Raw genomic sequence first — 21474 nt, forward strand, 5'->3', positions numbered from 1 at the left:
TCATCTCAAAATGCTGCACCAACATTAAACTAGAGGCGTAGTGGTAACATTCCATTTGTTCATGAAGCGTTGCCGCAACATTTGAACACGTCATCAAACTGATAAATGACGAGTTCTCTACGCATCCTTTGAAATACAGCAGGCGCATTGATATGATAATAGTGCTGCAACGCTAAGAATAGGTTGCGATGCACTGTTTTGTGAGAAATGCTATTGAGACGTTACATTAAAATTGATTGCCAAACACCACATCAGCAGTGTAACTGTGACGTTTCTTCAGTGTAGTACACGCCATTGCTTCGGAAACACAATAAACTGTTAGCTCTATGCATCTTTTCAAATACGGCAAAAACACTGAAATAAACATATTGCACAAACGTTGAATTTACGTTGTTGATTAAGCGTTTTGGAAGAAATGCAATTGCGACATAGCATTGTCATTGCTTGCGAAACCTTTGCATCAACAATATAAACGCCACGTTACCTGAGTGTAACATATTCAACATTGCTTCTCTAACATCATCGCAATGTTTGCTTTACGCAATCTTTGAGACATAGCATGAACATTGAAACAAGCATATTGCTACAACGACGAATGTGGGCATGAAACTTCGCTGCAACACTTCAATGTTGAATTAGTATTGATGCGACACATTTGCAACATGTTGTGCTGTCTGGGCATATACTTCTTCCTAACTGTAACTTATTTAACACGTTGTTCATCGACTACAGGAAATACATAAACTCAAGAGTCTGAATTCCCACCACAAAACTAAGAAACAATAAAGGAAAAATCATGTTACTTTTAAAGTTCTAAATATCGAAGCTGCATGTTGTGGTTTGGCGCGCCCTGCGGCCGCCGGCCAAGCAGGCTTGGAGGGTGACCATTTTAAAAAGAAACAAACAAACGTGGTTCGTGGATTCGAAAGATTCGATTCGCTGTTTTGGGCAGTGGGATTCGGATTCGCGAATCTCGAATCCCTGCATAGGATTCGAGGATTCGCGGATTCTATTGGCACATCCCTAATTAATTCCTACGACGGTTGTATATAGACAGGACTATCATAGTCTGGCACATTCAGCGATTCTCTCTCTCTCTCTCTCTTTTTTTTTCTGTTCTCATCACCTTCTTGATATAACTGAGCGCACGTTCCTTGGATGACTCTAGCTAGCAAGGAATGGTTTTGTACCAGAGAGCAGACACATACGTAGAATTTTTGCTCAATGATGTCTGGTGCTCAAAAAGAAACTGCAATCCAGCTATGGGACGCTGCGGTGTTTACTTTCAGATGACTTGTCAGGTTACTTCAAGTTACTTCAGGTTACCTCAGATTACTTGTCAGGTTGCTCAAGGCTTCACGTATCTTGCAAGTGCATCATGGGATCCACTTTGACGACGACGACGGAGTGTTCGGTGGAGTGGCCACACCGATCCTCCGCTCTGTAGATTTACTGTAAATCCGCGTACACTACAGTGATAAACAGCTTCCATTATATCTGTATCATTCCTCGTCCTCCAGTGACACATAAGAAAGGTACGGTTTTTCAACTAGCACGCTGCATCTATTGCGCAAGCTGTTTTTGTGCCTGGGATACGCAGACTTTTGCGTTGTTCCAAGATGCTATCCCCATCAACTGGCTGTGGAGTCATTTCAGGCGATGCAGGACCTCCCAAGCCCCCGCACAAGCGACCTAGAGATGGTGACGATTTATCCATTGAAGACCCTACACTACTGGACTCATCTCAGACAGTATATAGTCTACAATCTCAATCACGGCGATCCCATGGTGACACTTGAAGAGGATAAGACTCTATTCACAATGGTGTGTTACAAGAAAAACAGGACGTATGGCATTCCGGTGCTGTTCCGCGCCGCTAGCCCAGATAAACCCCTTTGGTCCATGAGTCCAACAACGGTGGCCCACGACACCACAATGGGCTGGAACCCACTGGAGAACTAGCCTGTGGCCTGCTGCGTAGATGGTGTGGTAAGCCATTAACACATCTGTGACTAGGGGTGCGGATGGGCCTCGTATGCCGGAATTTTCAATTGCTTGAAGTGCAGATTTGGAGTCTGTGAAGGCTGCCCATTCCCGCGGTGTAAAATCAGCGACGTGTTGTAGAAAGAAAAGGATGGCATAGAGTTCCGCAGCTGTGGAGGAGGTTGGATGTGAAAGGCGTCTTCCGTGCACTTACAAGGACAACTGCGCTTCAACGTGTTAAAAAGACGCTGAAAGAATACTTACTATACGTCGTCGTCTGACTGCTAGGTGAAAATTTCTGAAATCCATGATGGATATATAGGCGCGTGATGATGATACCAATGTGTCTTCGTTCGGGGATAGAGAGGAACTCTTATGCTGACTTCTTCTATGTCCGAACCGTTTTGTTGCGAACCGGTTACCGCTATTATGTTTTATGGTTCTGCTCCGGTTCGGGTTCAACAGTGTCATGAAAATTTCTGTTCGGGTTCGGTTCCGGCAAAAATAAAGGTTGGGGTTCGGTTCGACACCCTGATTTTATCTACACCTCTAAACAGCCGTTAGGCTTTAGCCGCGCAATGTTTTGCGGACGGCAGGACCTCCCAGCGATTTTACTACAGCACTCAGTCACAGACATCTGCGAGTTTGTGCAATGCAAAGTGTGTTGCGGAAGTGGTGTGCCGATGACTATAGTGGGTGTATATTTCCCCCAGCTACCACAGTTACTGAGGGGGACTTCAGTGGGATATTTGTCGGGCTAGTCCATCCTTTTGTACTGTGTGGTGACTTTAATGCACACAATTCTTTATGGGGCAGTGCTGTAACTGACTCCAAGGGTAGACTGCTGGCTCGCATCATGGAGGACCTAAGGCTGTGCATACTTAACGATGAATCGCCTATTTTTTTCCGCAATTCCTCTAGCTCATGCTTGGACTTAACATTTTGCCCACTGGATATTTTCGACTACCTAACTTGGTCCGTAGATATGGAGACGTGGGGAAGCGACCACCTCCTGATACTGATATCTCACTCCCGCCTGAGGACATCTGGGACGAGAAAGTTCCGCTTACTAACTGGAAAGAACTCCGCTTTAGAGCACTGCACGGGCCTAATTTCCAGGCCTGGCCCAGGCCCGGCTGCTACGACCCGGCCCGGGCCCGACGTCTTCTATAGATTTCCAGCCCGGGCCAGTCCGACTCCGCTGGCCCAAGCCCAGCTCGTACCCGACTGTTTCCATGCTCAGGCCCGGTCCTAGCCCGCCTCTGCTCTATGTGTTCTCGAGGCTCGGAGGCGTATTTAGATTTACTGAAGAGCACAAATAGTGCAGTGGTACTGTGATGTAACACGTAAGGTTTGTCTGCGCAGTGCGGTGACATGTTGCAAATGCCGCAGGGTAGGAATGCGGGTAATTTGGGCCACCTGGGGTTCCTTTGACGTGCGCTATGCTCTGGTCTCTGCTCTGGTCTCCCTTTAAATCCGCGTATTGAAAGAGCACAGCGCAGCGAGGAAAAAGACGCAGCAAATTGGTGGAGAGTGAGGAGGTACGCTCTGTGTTTTACAGGCTGTGTTTCTCTGCCTGCAAGCCGCTGTTTGCTTGGTGCTTGCTTGCTTGTAGAGTCACTTATTTAGTGACTCTACTTGCTTGGGGAGGCAGCGCACAGTGGCGCGTGGCCGATATGTATGTACCTTTCGGATCAAGAGCGACTCATTTCCGCTCTATTGCGCATGCACCGGTGTTATTCCCCCTTCTCGAACTCTCACGCGAACGAAATATGTCAGAACACCTAACCTAAGTGACCCTCGTGCCGGACTTGCTCAGCGCGCCCTCCACATCAAACATCCCCACATGTGTGTGAGTGCACGTGTGAAATCAAGACCCATTACAGGAAATAAGCATGATCCCATATAAAAAAGTGATAATTCTCAGATGAGAATACCATGATACACCATACACTCGGAGAAAAGAAGGTTGAAATGGGGTTGAAATGGCGCACTTCTTCCCAGACAACTTTTTTTCAGCCTACTGGAGGCATGAGTGCGGCGTTTCTACCCCTCACTCGGGCTATCTCTTCTCAGCGGTAAAAGATATGTCGGTGGATTGCCATGTGTGGGGTAGAAATGAAAGGCCGAAGCATATTGCGAAGAGCCTTACGTCACCGCGATAACCAAGTTAGCCTCTGTCTTCCTCAGCACACTCACAGAGTTACCAAGGACGCCGATAAGGACGTGTGTCGACGTTCGAGCCTGCTGGCACCGTGCCTGCGGGCCACGTTTCTTTTTCTTTCTCCTTTTCCAAACTCTGATGTGTTTACTAAAAAAAAAGCTCTGTGCCTGGTGAAAATGCAGTAGACGTAGGCTGTGATTCTTTGCGCGTGAACAGCTCACAACTGTCAAGGCATATTGTCACCGTAACATCCTGCGCCTGCGTGCAAAAGGGGGTGGAAGAGAGTGGGAACAGACGTGATCTCGTGCTCAGACTCGACGGCGCGTTCCTGACCGACGGCGAACTCTGCCATGAAGGTGCTAGTTAGGGTACATTTATGCTGCAGCATCGCTGCTGGCACATGGCACATCGCTGTTTGGCGATGACGAAACAAACACATGTATCTCTGTGGGCGCGTTCATGCTGCAGCATCGCTGCTTGCCAAAGATGCACGCCATGATCATCGCCACAACAATGCTGCCAAACATGTTTGAACATGCCCGGGGACTACCTGACTTCTGGCGATGACAGGTCAAACACAGAGCTTTCTGTTGGTGCATTTACCCTGCAGCCTGGCTGCTCGCTTATCCTCGCCGCTGCTTGCCGCTCTGCTCGCTGCACCTAGGAATGTAAACATGTTTGTCTTCCTGGTATCATTGATGACTGGCGTCTTGAAATCCGACCTGCGATTGGTTGTGATGAAGTCGGTTTCCTCCTTCCCACTTTTTCTCGTTTCCATCCTTCCACAGTGAACGCTGCTAGGCGACTGATATAGCGAAAGCGAGCAGCATCTTGAGCAATCTGCAGGGTAAACGCACCCTAGCGGTTATGCGAGCAGCGATGTGCTTGAAGCTGCAGCGAGCAGCGATGCTGCAGCATAAATGTACCCTAAGTTATGGTGGGCGAAAAGCAGTAGCGTCGGGGGGAGCTGACATCACCACAGTGGAAGACACAATTGGTACCGCTGCCGCGCTACTGAGCATACCAGAGAAAGAACTTAAGAAGAAGAGACCAACGGTGAGCTACTTTGTATGTTCGAAAAACGTTCAGATAAATATATCAATTCACTTATCGTTCAATCCGTGCATGACTGTGCAGACGAAGGGGAGAAACGGCGTCACTTTAGGCCGTCAGTTTGTTCCAGACAGTCATCCATACCACATAGCTCTCCCATGAGGTATAACACATATGCCTTAAGGGGCATAATACTCAACCGTGGACGGGTAGACCTCTTCAACGAAGAGGGTAGAGCTGCCACATTACTATGGGGTAGGTCTGTTCTACCCCGGTAGAAGTGGCTGGGTAGAACTGCTTCTACGCCTCATTGTCTACCCCAAAAGGGTTGAAAATTTGGGACAACGCACTTCTACCCCAAAAGGTAAAAAAACAAACCTTTTTTTTTCTCTTAGATTGTACCCAATGAAAAAAAAAGTGACATTAAAATTCAGCTGTCCAGTCTCGCCAAATATGTTCGCGGACATGCCTGACCATGGTCGGCGTTGTCAAGCCCAGGCACGGCCCAGTACCTGTATTCCTGGACGTTAAACGTGTGTTCGATACCTTAAACTAGGGTCATCTTATCACAGCATTGCAAAGCAGAAGTGTTGATGGGCGCATGGTATCATGGATAGGAGACTTCCTGGAGAACAGGAGGATCTTCATGCGGACAGAGAATGGTTCGAACCAGAAGCACACAATGACACTAGGTGTTCCACAGGGAAGTTTCCTCAGCCCTGTGCCATTTAATATTGTACTAAATGATCTCTCGAAGCTCCTCCCTGGTATGCAGATGATGTTTGCATATGGACGTCAGGCAAAGCTCGACCGCGAATACAACAGCGACTTCAGAAAAAAACTTGACACTGTAGTCGACTATACCTGGCGGAACGAGGTATGGATGTGTCGCCGGAGAAGACAGTCGTCCTGCCCTCTACATGTGAAAGTCTAAATCGGTTCCCGTAGGCTTGCGAACCTGTACTCTGGATATAGTAAAGGAGCACCGCTTTCTGGGCGTAATTCTGGACGCTGGCTCGATTTGGACGCCACACATCAAGAAAATCACTTTGAAGGCAGAGGTTTACTGCATCATCGTGCGTTCCTTGCGCGGCATGAGATGGGGAAGTTCCTGTTAGTCTCTCTTACGACTACATAGGTCCTTGGTGCGGCAGACGGTGCTATACTCTGTGCCTGTCCTTCATGGGCTCTCGAAGGCATCAGAACTCGTGTTTCAAAGAGCACTTGCCCGAAGCTTGCGTGTTGTGCTGGGTTTACCTCGAGCAGCTTCCGAAAGTTGTGTGTTTGTGGAAGGAAAGGAACTTGTCGTACAAGTATTGCGGATGCAAGAAACACTGCGCCACTACCCGCGGCTTGTGACCCGTCATAGAGAGAGAGAGAAATACATGATGACGATGATATGGGACCCGTCATAGGTAACATCCACTGGTTCGGAGGATTAGCAGCCTGCGTCATTGCTAGTTTTATCAGCTCGTCACTGAATATGAAGAACAAGCTCCCTGTACATTTCATGCCATCTGCACCCCATGCGGTTTGCATCATAGACATTACGCTCACCTGTGGTTTTTCTTTATGTGCCTGGCGTTACAAGTAAGCGAGCTACGAATCCATCCTTCTGTGATTAACCAGTGTGTCCTGAGCATGATGGCAGAGTTCCATAGCTGTCATATCCATGTCTACACGGATTGATCCTGCACACATGACACTTCCTCTTCCGCCTTTGCGATTCATGACATCAGCATTGAAAGGCATTTCCGGTTATCCCATGTATCGTCATCCGCTGCAGCAGAACTCTATGCAATTATCTAGGTCCTTAGGTACATAGAGACAGCAAAGCCCAATATTTGGATCCTCTACTGCGACAGCAAAGTCACATCGTGCACATGACCTGCACTCGTCGTGCGCTTCACTGGTGTATGACGCCCTATCCTTGACGCTGTTGTCCAGCGTTATTACGAGGTTGTGTTCCAGTGGTTACCTGGTCACTGTGGCATCTCGGGAAACGAAAAGGCGGACTCCTTCGCTGCGCATTGTATACGAAGATCACATCCCATTCCTTTCCCAGCATCAGATGCACGTCCGTTACTGCGCAGCGTTGCACAAGACGTTTCCCGTCGACTATGGTTCTCTGACAATGGGACTGACCTGACTCAGCTGCAGCAGCTGGATCCCAACTTACGATTCTGCATCCCCAACCGCATCTCTCGTTCGGCAGAGACGCTCATCCGTCGTCTTCGCCCCAGGTGTCCCGTTTTGCCGGTGTGTGCTTTACAGAATGGGGCTGGTGGACTCTCCAATGTGTCTCGTGAATGGTGTAGTGGATGACGTCAACCACGTATTGCTGGAGACTCGAGTGTAGACGATTTACGCCGGAAAGAGAATCGCTTCTGACTGGTGTTTCGCGCATGACAGATACCCCGGTTTTCTCGCCCTGCTCTTGGGTCACTGGGACAGCCCCCGCAATCAAAGCCTCCCTTTGTTCTCCTGGACCAGACTGGACTCAATATTGAAATGCGAGCGATGACTTCCGCACACAAAGTATAAGACATCTGATGGTGACGGTCTTTTTTTTTTTTTTTTCTTTTTTTTCTTCTTCTTTTTTTTTCTGTGTTCTTCTATTGTTTTTTTTTTTTCTGTGTTCTTCTAGCAGGTAGCGCCTTTAATGGCTGCTGAAAGTTCTAACCTTTACCCCCTTTTCATTTTCTTTCTTTCTAATCTATATGTAATCTAATCTAACGTTTTCTGACGGCACGTAACCGAACTAGAAAAAATGCCACAATGTCGACGACGCAACACAGATACGGCTTTTCGATACCTTATTTTACATCACGGTAGCCTGACCCCTCAAATAATGTTTAACCATTACAATCCCGACGAACAAAGAGGCAGCAACAGCGATGCGAATAATATGACGAAATAAATTCGTGCAGCGGTAGTGCGTCTCGACGATGTCGAATGAAATGCGATTTCTACTGCAGCCACCAGGCAATCATTCTCTCTCTCTCAGTGTGGTATAGGGCTCCGGAGAACGCGACACGTGCCGAGGATTTTCCGTTCGCGTCAGCGGTTGCGCCGCTTAAAGCATTACTCCGGTACCTGTTGCCGTTCTGCAGAAAACATCGTTTATCTATATCGGATAGTGGCTTTTGCGAGCAGAATACGAGTGCTTCCAATCGCGCTTTCAGGCGGACGGTTCGCGATTGTGTTTCCACAGTGTTGACGAAGTGCGTCAGGTAGCGCGCACTTACTTCGAGATGCAGCTGCCGGGTTTGTTCACCGTGCCGGACTGGGTAGTTTTGGGTGTTACTGCAACTGTACTGCTGTACCTGTAAGTAGGAATGGCTATGATCCTTTTTCTTGTCAATGCTTGCAGCGATGTATCACCGCAACTAAGTGCTTTTGAACTCGCTTCGTACAGTCTATTTCCACCTTCCACGCACTGCAGTACTCATACTTTGTAATAAAAAATACTTTCCATGTATACTGTCATCCGGGAAATTAGAATGGAACAGAGGGAGTTAGAAAAGAAAGAAATGGAGCAAAGAACTGTTACGTGCAACGGCCATTCTGTTTTAATTGTTAGAAGTCGCAAAGATTTCTGTGTCTAGTACATTGAAACACTGATTTTTTAGAACGCCTTGTTATCTGTTCTGTTGTAAGTCACAAGTTACACGGTTAAAGGTAACGATTCCGAAACTATCCAGTGTCAATAAAGTCAGCTTGTTGTTTCTCTCTGATTTTTCCATTTCTTTTTGGGAGTTTAAACTCTAGGCGAGGGCGACAGTACAGTGTGTAAATCAGAGATAATTTCAGTGGTCCTGAACACTGCAATGTTCAAATCGTTTGTGACCATAGGTGGGGAAGTTACTTATATTTTGTACTGCACTACCGTTACTCACTACGTTTTCAAGAAGTAACGCGTTACGTTATTCGTTACTATTGTGGTAGTAGGTAACGCTGTACTAACGCCGTTACTTTTGCATTACTTCACCAGTTGTCCTCATAATATGTACCATTTGTTGTTGAGTCACATAAGTGCATTCCGCAAATAAATACAAGCAACGTTGAGCACAAACAAGGTTCACGCATGACCACAACATACATGTACGATTTATTGCAACGCAGAAGTAGTTGATGTAATTTTCATCTTCGCTTGTTTGGCTGAGAGGACGCCTAATGACCAGTGAGTGCACACAGTACAAATCCAAACAGGCAATCACTTGGTACTTTGTTACTTGTTCAGAGGGTAGAGGATATTTTTCTGTCGCTTTTGTCCCATTCGTCCGAAAAATACCAGAGGGAGTGAAAAACAGAGGTAGTAAACAAAGGTGGCATCTCAACCACGGTAGGTCAATGATCATTCTTTTGCGTTCTTCGTGGGTGCCGACGTGACAGTCTTGTCATTGTTGAAGATGAATAGAAAAAATCGGGGATTTTCCCGGCTTCTGCAGGCACGGTCCTCGCTCATGCTTTCAAGTTTAGACGATGAAGCAACGTTCCCGAACACGCAGTAACGCATAACGCCGTTACGCGTCAGTTAGTAAAAATGTAATGTCGTTACGTTACTCATTACTTCTCTCCCAAATGTAATGCATTAGCATATTTCGCTACTCGAATGTAACGCGTTACCTCTAACGCACTACTTTGTAACGCGTTACTCCCCACCGTATGGTTGTGACGGATAACATATTTTCTCGAAGCGTTTTTCATATTTTCGGTACCAGATTTGGAAAGGCAGCTTATCTGTTCCTTTTGACAAAACATGATTAAGAACGCGGAGGGACAGGGACGAACACACACAGGCGTTCGCCTCCGAGTGTGTGCTTCTTCTTCTTCGTCGTCCCTGTCCCTCCGCGTTCTTAATCATGTTCCCAACCAACACGCTCTACACCTTCTCGCACCCCTTTTGACAAGTCAGGCGGAGTATTTAAATATGGAATTCTACACGTACCGTCCGGTCACGCAATGACTACATCGCTCCCGTTCGTTGTATGTATTTTTACTTTATGGTATTTCATGATAGTTGCGGTAATTTCTGTTCAGTGCTGCCCTTCATAATATTGTCTATGGTCAACGCAGCCCGCGACTCGATTTGAGTTTGACGCCCCTGGTACCGCAAAAAGAGACGTAGAATAAAAAAAAATAGAAAAAGAAGGGAACTGTCTGCGGATAATGCTTAGCTCAAAAGAGCGTATTACACCACAACGCTAAATGTACAACAACTCCACGTGCGTATCTCTCCCAGAGTTCGAGGTAACTCGTTACAAGTAACTCGTTACTGTAACTAAGTTCCTTTTTTTGGTAACTTGTGACGTAACTCGGTACTTTTGCGCCGTGGTAACTTTCAGAGGAACTAGTTCCCTTTTTTGGTAACTTTGCCAAAGTAACTTAAGTTAAGTTCCAAGTTACTTTCAACTCGCTTTTCACTCGCTTTTCACCCACGTCCACACATTTTCTTGCTTTCTCTCCGGTTCCTTCATGGCATATTTTGCCATAGAACGTGATATTCAATGGGTGACAGTATTTTATTCAGGAAATAAGAACTGCTGCCATTGAAATAAAGCTGAACCATTGTGCGCCCACAGGGGGTAAGATGCAAAGCGTTCGAATAGGCCTCTACCAGAAAAACGTCATCATGACATATTGGTAGACAGACTGAAACCGAAACAAAGCGGAGGGACGGCTGGGTTCCATGAACGGGCACTTGTTCGCTGTCTCCCATTGAAAGAAAAGTAGGACAGAGGTTCTCGTCCATTGAAGGGGTCATGTCGTAATCCCCTCAAGACTGTGACTTTCGGTCGCGACCTTGTTCACCTCTAGCTTCAAGCGTAGTTCAATTCTACCAAATTTTGGCGCCGTCGAACACTATGACGTCATTTATTTACAAACAGTGAGAGGTCTATTGTTGGGCATAAAGGAAAACGATCTAAGCGTGTTGCACTCCTCCGCAGGCAACTCAAGGTCTAACTCAACTGCTCGCGCGCTGCACCTGCGTAATGCTATTTTGTGTCCGGAGTAACTTGGAAGTAACTCGTTCTTTTTGTTAAGTAACTCAGTAACTGCGAGTTAGATTTCATGCTGAAGAACTTCGTTATTAACTTAGTTACATTTAGCACGCGGTAACTTAACTTCTAACGAGTTCTTTTTGACGGGTAACTTCTCAATCTATGATCTCTCCACAGTATAGCCTTGGGGGATCCATTAATTTGACATTGAGGGAGGCAGGATGCCGCTTGCTCGGATTCTTCGCTCTGCCGGAATGGTTGATTTTATTCGCGACAACCCTTGTCCTCCTGTACATGTGAGATCACATACGTGATGTTAGAATGCATTTAGCTGTGTTGTAATTGCATTCTGACACAGCTGTCGCCTAATTGTGATTCAGGTGCAAATTTATGCAATATGTGCCGTAATTTCGCATTAGATACTTTTGAGCCAGCTACTACGACAAAAACGTTGTAGGTGTATGTATCATAAAAGGTGGTTTCTGTTTGTCATTGTTGCGGTGAATTACCGCATCCCATCGGCATTCATGTAGTTGTTGTTGTTGTGTACATACGTCAATGAGCGCGCATTTCAATGGGAAGGGTGGGCCCCGTACCCCTGTAACTACCTGTAACCAGCACAGGGTCGAACACTTAGATATATGCAAAATAGCCTGCGGTGGGTGTAGCATTTTAATTATGTGTAAGCATGTGTGCGAACAATTGTAGGGTAAACAACGCTCTGGAAACCTGTAATCTCTGCAAGGTGACTGTCGCGAACGACACTTTAGAGGTGCAGTGCATTCAATTCAAATCATTTTTTAAATATTCCTTTCGGTTGGGTGAGAGTAAAAAGCAGAACGCTTGACGAAGATTCTGCTCCCAAGAATACATCGTACAGCAGCGTTACAGAGAATTATACACAAGAACAATAGAAATTCACTTAATCCATGGATATAAAGAAATGGCACAATTCCTGTTTAGAGAACACGAAATGGTCTACCGCAGCACCTATAAACTGAATAAACAAAGACGCCGACATGCGTACTGTAGTGTGTTTCCTGTAGTTCTACATATCGGTATCTACATGCCCCAGTGCTGCCTTGCTGACCTTTCCCCTTTTATCCTTCCTTTTCCGTTTTTAATTTTCTGTCAATAAATTCCCGGCCCCCATTTGTTCGTTTGCGGTTGTGGCCGATTGTATACGACATGATCGAGATGCCTTTCCCGTACACGTGCTCAATAATTCCTCGTTCTCCTCACTCCTCTCCTCCCAATGGCGCTGGTGCTAGTCAAGTGCTTCGTGAGGTGATGTCAACCGGCCGGTTCAGAGGTCGAATCCCGGCATCGGCTGTGCCGTCTGGATGTTTTCCTTTTTCTCCTTCTTTTTTTACGGCTCCCTGCAGAGCCAGTCCAGGACGCACAATCCCGGTGAACATCATGTCGCCATCCCACCTGGCAGGCAGACTTCTCCGTAATAACTCGCCACCAACCGACCACTCATCACCCTTGTCATGCCGACTCCACATACGCCGCATGTGCGCCCAGCACACTCGCCTCTTCACTGAGAGCGCCGTCCCAGCCCGCACTTTCCTTCATTCCATCGATCCCAAGATTGAGCTCACCATCCCACTGAGCCTCTCTCGAAGGGAGAGCTCACTCCTTCACCGCCTACGACTCAACGTCGCTAAGACCCCATCGCGCCAGTTCCTCATGGGCAACATAGGTTCCCCACTATACACGAAATGTGGTGTGGTGGCGGACACTACCCACCTCCTCCTGCACTGCCGCCTTTACTCCTCAGCCAGAGCCGCACTTCAGCAACAGCTCACACACCTGGGCCTGCACCTCACGCTGCGGACCTTACTCGGCCCCGTGCAGCACGCCCGACAGTGCGCAGTCACCAGACTGCTCCTCCGTTACCTCGCTGCAAACGACCTACTGGTCGCCCTGTGAACCGGACTGTACCCGCCTGGGTACTCTCTCTCTGATCTTTTTTTTTTGAATAGCAAGCCGACACCCTGTCTGGCTGACCTTTCCCTCGTTCCTCTTCTTTGTTATCATTAAACATACCCCCCCCCCCCCGACCAATCATCTACTAAACGGTTCGAGCGTCTGCGGTCAGAGCGCCGCTCCTCATCTGTCACAAACAAGTTTTCTATTGTAGCTGTAAGCTTGTAAAGATGATGGTACCTATCTACGTGGGGCCGGATCGATGATGACGGAATGTCCCGGAGCCCCGGATGTGCCCTTAACCCCTGGCCTCATTCCAGGACTGCCTGGATAGAACTGGCTAGCTGCTGCCTTGGCACACAAAGGTAGTGGTGCATTGCCGTCGTCCACAGGCCGTTATATCATCCCCCGCCCCCTCATACGTGGACCGGTGCTTGCGGTTAAGATTCGCGTCGATAGCATGGCGAGGAGAATGAGACGTTGTAGTGAACGAGGCAATTAAACATGGAAGGACAGAGACAACACAAGCCTCACAACGTCTAGTTGCACACTTTCGTGTTCGGAAGAAGCTCTTTCGTTAATGGAGAAGGATGCCGCCTGTCATGAGTGTGTTCGTCTGTGTGAACGTGGAAGTATGTAAGATTCTGGCGTGGCTCGGTATATGGGAAGAGAGGGTAGCAGGCATGGCGTAGTTGGTAGCATCCCTAACCGGCAATCAGAGGCCGTGAGTTCGAACCCCATTGCTGGTGCCAACTGCCAGCATTCATTTTAATAGGAGACTGAGGACGTCACGTGGATAAGGCATGGCACACGGTTTGCGGTTGTGGCAGCGGATGCAGCAGAATGATGGCGTGGACAAGTATGCTCTGATCCAGGCGGGTTTCAATGAAGAGCTGAAGCAGTGTCGGCCCAAGGCGATCCGAGTGCGAGAACAGTGAGCTCCAAGCATTGTCACCAGGGATCTTATAATCGTGAAAGTATTCGACCCCGATTGCTTTGTGTCTAGTCTGTCATTGGCCGTTACGTAAAGAATGGGTGAAGAACAGAAATGAATGATACGCGCCCTCATCCAGTCGAGCGCTTGATCCTGCAATCTTCGTGATAAAGTAGATGAATCATGAAGAGACCAGAGTCAAGTGGTCGACTATTGGTTTAGGGCACGTGACAATCGTCGCTGCTCTTCAAGCCTTTTTCACGTAACGAGCAATGACAGGCGAGACACAACGTAATCGAGGCCGATTGCTTCAAGGAGAATGGGACGCTGGGGTGTAGGAGGACTACCTCGGGAGAACCATCGCGGAGCATGCATATGGTGGCCGGGAAGTGGGCTGACTGTGGTTTCCCTGCGGGTCCCCGGCAGAACGGTGGTGCTCGCCGCACGGTTCACCAAATGTAGAAGTGATGGTCTCTCTGCATGAGCCCTGATGATGATGATGACGGGGAACCCACCTGAGGGCCTGACGTTCTGGGCTTCCCAGCTCGTTGTGTCACTCCAGGACTGCGTCGATAGCACTTACAGCTGCCGTCTTTGCGCGAAGCAATAGTGGCGCGTCGTCGTCGCCCCCAGGCCGTTACGAGGTCGTCCTGTCTCAACCAGCACTGCATCGTGATCGGGCAACGCCCTCTCAGTTTTGCTGATTTTTCGATGTGTTTTCTCCAGTTTAATCGTACAGCCGCAAGACACGTTCTAGAGAAGATACCATGGTCATTTTGATATAATAGACTCACTATACGTTTTTTGAACTATTGCCGGTTTGATGAATTCAGCACGGTTTTGAGTTGGAGTTGGACGGACTAAAAATAATACGGAGAGGTTGAACTTGTCACCTGACAGGTTCTGCTACTCCGAGAAAACAAAACAAAAGAAAAAAAAGAGAGATGACTAGGCTAGGCTGTACGGCGCAGGGTTTTGAACAGCGCATGTAACAGAGCGAGTGTTTGGGTTGGATGGTACTTGTTTCAATTAAAAACATATAAAAACTCCCAGTGGTGGGCAGGAGGTTTTGAACGGTCCTGTCGTTTCATTCACTATGCTTTGACCGTAGTCAAGTTTATCGCCGTGGAGCAGGGTGATGGGGGGGGGGGGAGGTAATGGCATGATCAGCTCGCCGTTGTATGCCGCACACAAGTAGGCGTCGTTGCGACTATAGCGCGCACACACACATGCACACACAAAAAGGACGGATGGAGGATGACGGGTGGAGACAAGTGGATGGTGCGTAAGTCCGTCGCGGATCGCAAAATTTTAGAAGGGTCGCCGTGGATCATCCGAAGCTAAAACTTCCAAGAGGCCAACAGCGAGTCTTCTGGTGAATGGGGCAACATCTCGACAAGGGTTTTACGATCCATACGCGTGGGTGACGCAACTACGAGGCGATGCTCTATGGAACCTAATGAGAATCCTTGTTGGCACTGCAACATCACCGTTGCCCTAGAATTGTTTGCTTATGACGAAATCGAAAGGGTCTTGATTTGACAAAACAAAGCTAGTTCAGCACATAAACGAGTTTTACTGTTCTATTTCGTTTTCTTTAATTGATATAATGTCTCTTTCACACAGCCAACCGTTACGTGTATGAAGAAAGCTATGTTCATTTGTGTGCAGGTACGCTGCGAGACACCGGAACTACTGGAAGAACCAAAATGTCACACAGGAGCCGTTCGCTCTCATTTTCGGGCCGTTTCTTAAGCTACTTTACATGGTAGGTTTCGTACTACCCAGTAACTAGCGTCTGCAACACGCCCATGCAGATTATGTTACCGCGAGAGACATTGATTGTGTGATGCACGTTGATGGTATTACTCTCGAATCTTCTTTGCAGCCGTTTTTTGCACTTGACCAAGAAAGATATCAGAAATATGGAAAAGTGTTCGGGTAAGTGATATGGAAGTGACCTGAGCATATACATGCAAATACACTAGATTTATGTTACCCACAAATCTTCGATACACCTCCACAGAGCATACGAAGGTGGAAAGCCAACACTGTTCGTCGCCGAGCCCGAGATCATTAAGAAGGTTCTGGTGAAAGATTTTGCCTCGCTTCCAAATAGAAGGGTAACTATAATGTCACACCCACATATAAAATGTATATGTTTAGCAAAGTAACATGCAACAGCGCTGGTGTAATTAACATGTAGGTGGCGTTTCGCTTCCCTGAGCATGAGAAGACACGAAGATCAGAGACACCAAAGGGCAGACGCAACAACAGCAAAGTTTAACATTTATTCCGCAATAAACACTTTTAGCAGTGGAAAGGAGATCCACCAAAGGCACCAAACTAGCCGGCTATTAATTACATGTGTAGGACAAATGCTACCAGCCAGGGTTGACGATAAGATTATACAACTCTGTTGAATCGCGTCTCGCTACCGTATAGGATGACAAAACAGGCGTATGTTGGAGTTTTTCAGCACAATGTGATCAATGGCACTGTTTATTTAGGCGCTTAATTTGATCTGACCTTCAGAATACACGGTACTCACCTTTGTGCTTTCCTTTCATTCTGTTAATCTCCCACAGCGCGTGACCTTCCAGGACTCTTTATTGGACAACATGATGAGCACTGCTCCAGCGGAACGATGGCGCAAAATTCGTCCTGCAGTGAGCCCTGCCTTCTCTACGGGAAAGCTGAAGAGGGTAGGTATTGCCACGACGAATGCAATGCTGACTGTCCCAGTATTTCCAAAAACTCACTTTCTTCGAATACATATATATTGCCTTACAGATGACTGCACTCATTGAAGACTGCGCAAAAATCACGAGGGAGCATTTGCAAAAGGCAGCGGAGAAGAACGATAATATTGACGCAAAGCAGTTAGCATCTTATATTAACTGCTGACCAGTCATGCTGACGAATTTAGTCTGAAGCTACTACGAAACTTTTCAGGTTTTTCGGGCATTTTTCCTTAGATACCATTGCCAGATGCGCATTTGGAACGACCCTGGATTCCTATTCCGATCAGACGAACTTGTTCGTGTCAAAGGCAAGAGAAGCCTTTGGACAAGATCTGAACCTGAAAATTATATTGTTCTGTAAGTCACATCCAATTTTTCGCTCGATGAAAGTGACCTTCCAGTTTCGAATTGCAATTGTTGTTGTGATGTTTACTCTTCTCATAAACGCTTCACTTTTCTTTTTTTATTAACTCTCCTTACAGTTATGTTCCCTGGGCTATTTAAACTTCTGAAAATTAAACCAGCCAATTCGGATGTGTTCCAGTACTTCAAATCACTTTCAGTGAATATTATAAAACAGAGGCAGGAAAAGGACAATGTAAGCACACCTATCCACGAACTGGCTTTCATTTAATTTCGAGGCGCTAGCCTCATGAGTATTCTACTCTTCTTGTTTGAGTATCTGGATTGGCATGCTGTGGGAACTAAATTGCACAGTGCACTTGGCATTACTTGGCCCATGACTGCCTCGCAATTCTTACAGCGCAACGAAGATTTTCTGCAACTAATGATGGATGCTCAAGAAGGGAACCTTGCAGCCCCAATAGAAAACACAAAAACCCGTGACGACGAACTTTACAACTTGGGTGACGATGAGAAGACCGTCCAGTTTTCTTCAGACAAAAGTATGTGCTCGCTCGGAATCTCGAGTCTTGCTCTTCATTTGCACAAATGAAGTTGTACTGCCAATACGGACGGACAGAAACCTATAATGTATTCGTTTGTGGGTCTTCGTTCATGTCAGCTGTCACAGAGGATGAAGCTATGGCACAGTGCGTGCTGTTCTTCCTCGCTGGCCAAGACACAACTTCGTCTGTTATTTCATTTACTCTTTACCTATTGGCTTTGCACCCAGAAATACAAGACAAACTGAGGGAGGAGGTGAACGAGTGCTTTGCCAAACACGTAAGTCGCTTGGTAACTTTCGCAAAGCTTTTTGGGGACGCGTAGTCTGTTGGTTATTTTCTACCAGAGGTCACATTACTTCTGAGGTAGTTACACACCAAAGTCATACCCTGTAAACGCGTGCATCAGTCAATAAGAGCAGTTTTCAAGCTATGAGAGCTCAATTCTATCCGCACTTTTAGAGGTGCAGCATCGTTACTTTCATTGTGGGTTCATTGCTCTCGGTTGCTACGTTCGATTTAATTCGAGTGTCTTGTGTATTTCCAGGACAACCGACCACCCTTTGATGTGATATCGAAGCAGAAGTACCTGAATGCAGTTATTTCCGAATCGATGAGGATATTTCCCCCTTCTGTCAGGTGCGCATATAGTTTCTAAATTTACTTATATGCATAGTGTCCCTCCTGTTTGTCGACCTATACTCAACTGATCAAGTGCCTTACAGAAAGGTGGTGGTGGCTTGCCTTTGTTGGCATCATCGTAACACAAGTTGCTCATTAAGTACATGAAAAAGAAGGCCTTACAAGCCGAGTCCATATGTCGAGGGTACCGACTATTGTATCGCACCCGTCGACCTCCATGTATAGCTTATACGCCATGCCGCTATTCCTGAGGAAGGTGTTGGAATAGCAACCTCGTTCGTGGCTGGTATGCATGACTCCAAAGCAGCACTGCAGTGCAAGGAGAGCGTGGGTCTTTTGATCTTTTGCTCCTGCAGTTGTCGATATCCTAAAGGTGCACATAAGGCACTAGAAGGCCAGCTTGCTTTGCAGTGGATCTTTGGCTACATCGGAATACGAGGCGACGAAGTGGAATTGATGACTGCAACGACCCACCGTTCTTCATACTTTCAAAAGGCGACAGAAGACCCAATTTTCCAGTCAAAATGTCAGCCCTGGCTCCTGAACAGTGGCGTCATGACATCACTCAGTGCCCATTCCTCCACGCAGTGGATCCCATACTATCCTCCTTCAGCAGGAGAAGGCATAGCAGGGGTCGAACGTCTCCTTTACGACTTCGTTTCGGTAACTGGGCCTCAGCAACACAATACTCTGCACATCCTGCAATGTGCCATCGGCTATTGGGCACTCTTCATAATCTGCCAACGCTAATCGAACGACACCTCCTCGTGCGTCAACTAGAACCCATCACGTGTGACGACTTCCTCATGTTTGCTTCCTTTGCTTCACGGGTGCACAGGGCGTCCCCACCATTAAGTGGTCACCTCAATAAATTGGAATGCTCCCCATAAACAATGCGCTGCTGGCACGCATTACAACAGTTCGGCAGCAAGAAGAAGGCATGCTGCAGACGAATTAAACGATCGCAAAGCAAAGACAAAACTGCATGCAAGCTGGTGTACATTTCCCTGAGTCTGGGGAGATATGTACAAGGGACAGACCCAGGGAAATGGCACTAACAACTAACAGATTGCATATTGGATACCGTATAAAACCAGAATGTAAATGTCCTAAATGTAAATGGGCGTTTTGGAAGGAGCACCTGATTTGAGGAGTTGAGAGCGAACCGGGAACGTGTGCTGAGAGCTAATCCCGTGGGTATATGGTTCGCCTTATGATGTGAGCGATGCGCATCGTGATCCAAGACTTTTCTCTAAAGTATTGGCGGCGCTAGATAAAAGAAAATACGTTCCCATAATTCTACATTAGGCTAACGTCTTTCTACAACTTAATAGGAAGCCTCCATTCGTTCAAAGAGCATGTAGATGACCTCCTTCAGTTTTTCAAGGGGATTCTTAAGCGTACTGTGAGATGACGTAACTATTGAGCACTGTGTATACCTTGGAGACAGACCAAGAACCCCAGAACCAAGTCAATGTGGCGCTACTGCTACAGTCTTGTCGCTGGTGACAATTAGTGGGGTCAACGACGACAAGCTGCTTACATCATTACCACCATGGTGGTAATTATGTAAACAGAATGTTGTTGTCGTAAACAGCTTGTCGCACCGCCACCGCTATTAAGTCTATTGCTGGCGAACTTTTTCAAAAACACACAAACATATAGCTCAGTGAACGAGCTACTATCACTGAAGTAACTGCACTTGTTGCTGGAACATCAGTTAGGATAACTAAAAACATAAAGAATAGCAAGTAATTTTATTCTAGGATTGAACGATCGACAACCGAGCCATACAGAATTGATGGTACAAATATCGTCGCTCCTGAGGAATGCGTCGTGGCCATACCAGTCTATGCCATGCACCATGACGCACAGTATTTCCCTGAGCCAGAGAAGTTCGATCCTGAAAGGTATGAGTGAGGCATTCAGATAGTCGCATGAGCGCTCACATGGTATGGATATATGACCCATCCATGGCTTGCATAGGTGTCATCCTATAGGGAAATTAGGTGCTTTTCAGATTCAGCGACGAGAACCTATCATCTATCCGGCCTTACACGTATCTACCATTCGGTGCGGGCCCGAGGAACTGCGTTGGTATGAGGTTCGCCCTGCACGCTGTCAAACTATGCCTTATGAACGCCATCCACTGCGCCAGATTTGTCCGAACGCCAAAAACTCAGGTAATCTTACGGGTCTCATATGTGACAAACTTGGTTTGTTGTAGACGCAACGATGCTGTTCTGTCAATTTTGGTCAGTACCAGCTGATCCAAATCATACTTCAATAGCACTGTGAAAGGTAATCGTAGCCTATGTTTCTTGTTCTGAACAGGTTCCACTGAGCTTCTACAACGGATCTGGGCTTATGAACGCCAGAGACATAACTCTTGGAGTTCGTCCACTCGACTCTCCACCGAACTGAGGTTCTGGTCCTTGAAGCGACAGATTTGCTTGCGTTCATTGCAGCTTCAGCATTCTTGAACCGCAAGGCGCAATATGGGAGTCTCTATACACGACCTCCTACAGGAGCACCCACCTGAACCGCGTGACGGCATCTGTATTTCACACTACTCCTAAAGATCTTGGGGTCTTGTACATATATAAGGGTTACCGTCAGCTGAATAGTAAAAAAATATCAAGCACGTATTTTGTGTTCGTTATAAATATTTTTTCGTCCTGCATGTGCGTTTTCTGAAGGCACACAAATCTAACTAGAGCACAACACAGTTCATGCAAAAGTATGTGACGTTTGGGAGCTCACGGCACTCTACCTTGAGGTAGGTATCACACAAGAACACTGGTTTAGATGCCGTTTTAGCAGGAACTTCCGAACATCCTGTAGGACAGCGTTCCGTTTGCAACTGCTGGACGACGAATTAGCCAGAATTCATTCATTAACTTATTAATTAAATGTTATGTGGAGTATGCGACATGGCAGAATTGGAGCCAGTCATTATTCAAATCCCCCGCGCTTATTAAACACCCTGTGAAGCGAACGTACTTTTGGATATAAAATGTCAAATTTCGCTATGCAAATGAGTCGAAACTATAGAACTAGGCGCTTTTCGACCTCAGCAACGACGCAGCCTCCACCTTATCTGGGTCGGAGA

At 46.9% G+C, this 21474-nt stretch overlaps 1 protein-coding gene across 1 annotated transcript; it reads left to right on the top strand.

Moving 5' to 3' along the window:
* The first annotated feature begins 8235 nt into the window (after nt 1-8235).
* On the top strand, nt 8236-21010 carry LOC135386042 (cytochrome P450 3A24-like). Its single transcript, XM_064615758.1, has 14 exons — nt 8236-8528; nt 15743-15839; nt 15960-16012; nt 16098-16194; nt 16660-16776; nt 16865-16953; nt 17027-17172; nt 17298-17413; nt 17579-17720; nt 17840-18000; nt 18268-18359; nt 20129-20272; nt 20383-20545; nt 20697-21010. Exons 1-14 carry the CDS (start codon nt 8455-8457, stop codon nt 20784-20786), a joined length of 1581 nt encoding a protein of 526 aa, XP_064471828.1. The 5' UTR covers nt 8236-8454; the 3' UTR covers nt 20787-21010.
* Nucleotides 21011-21474: the final 464 nt, after the last annotated feature.

This window comes from Ornithodoros turicata, chromosome 2, assembly GCF_037126465.1.
Source record: "Ornithodoros turicata isolate Travis chromosome 2, ASM3712646v1, whole genome shotgun sequence".
In the NCBI taxonomy this organism is placed as follows: Eukaryota; Metazoa; Arthropoda; class Arachnida; order Ixodida; family Argasidae; genus Ornithodoros; species Ornithodoros turicata.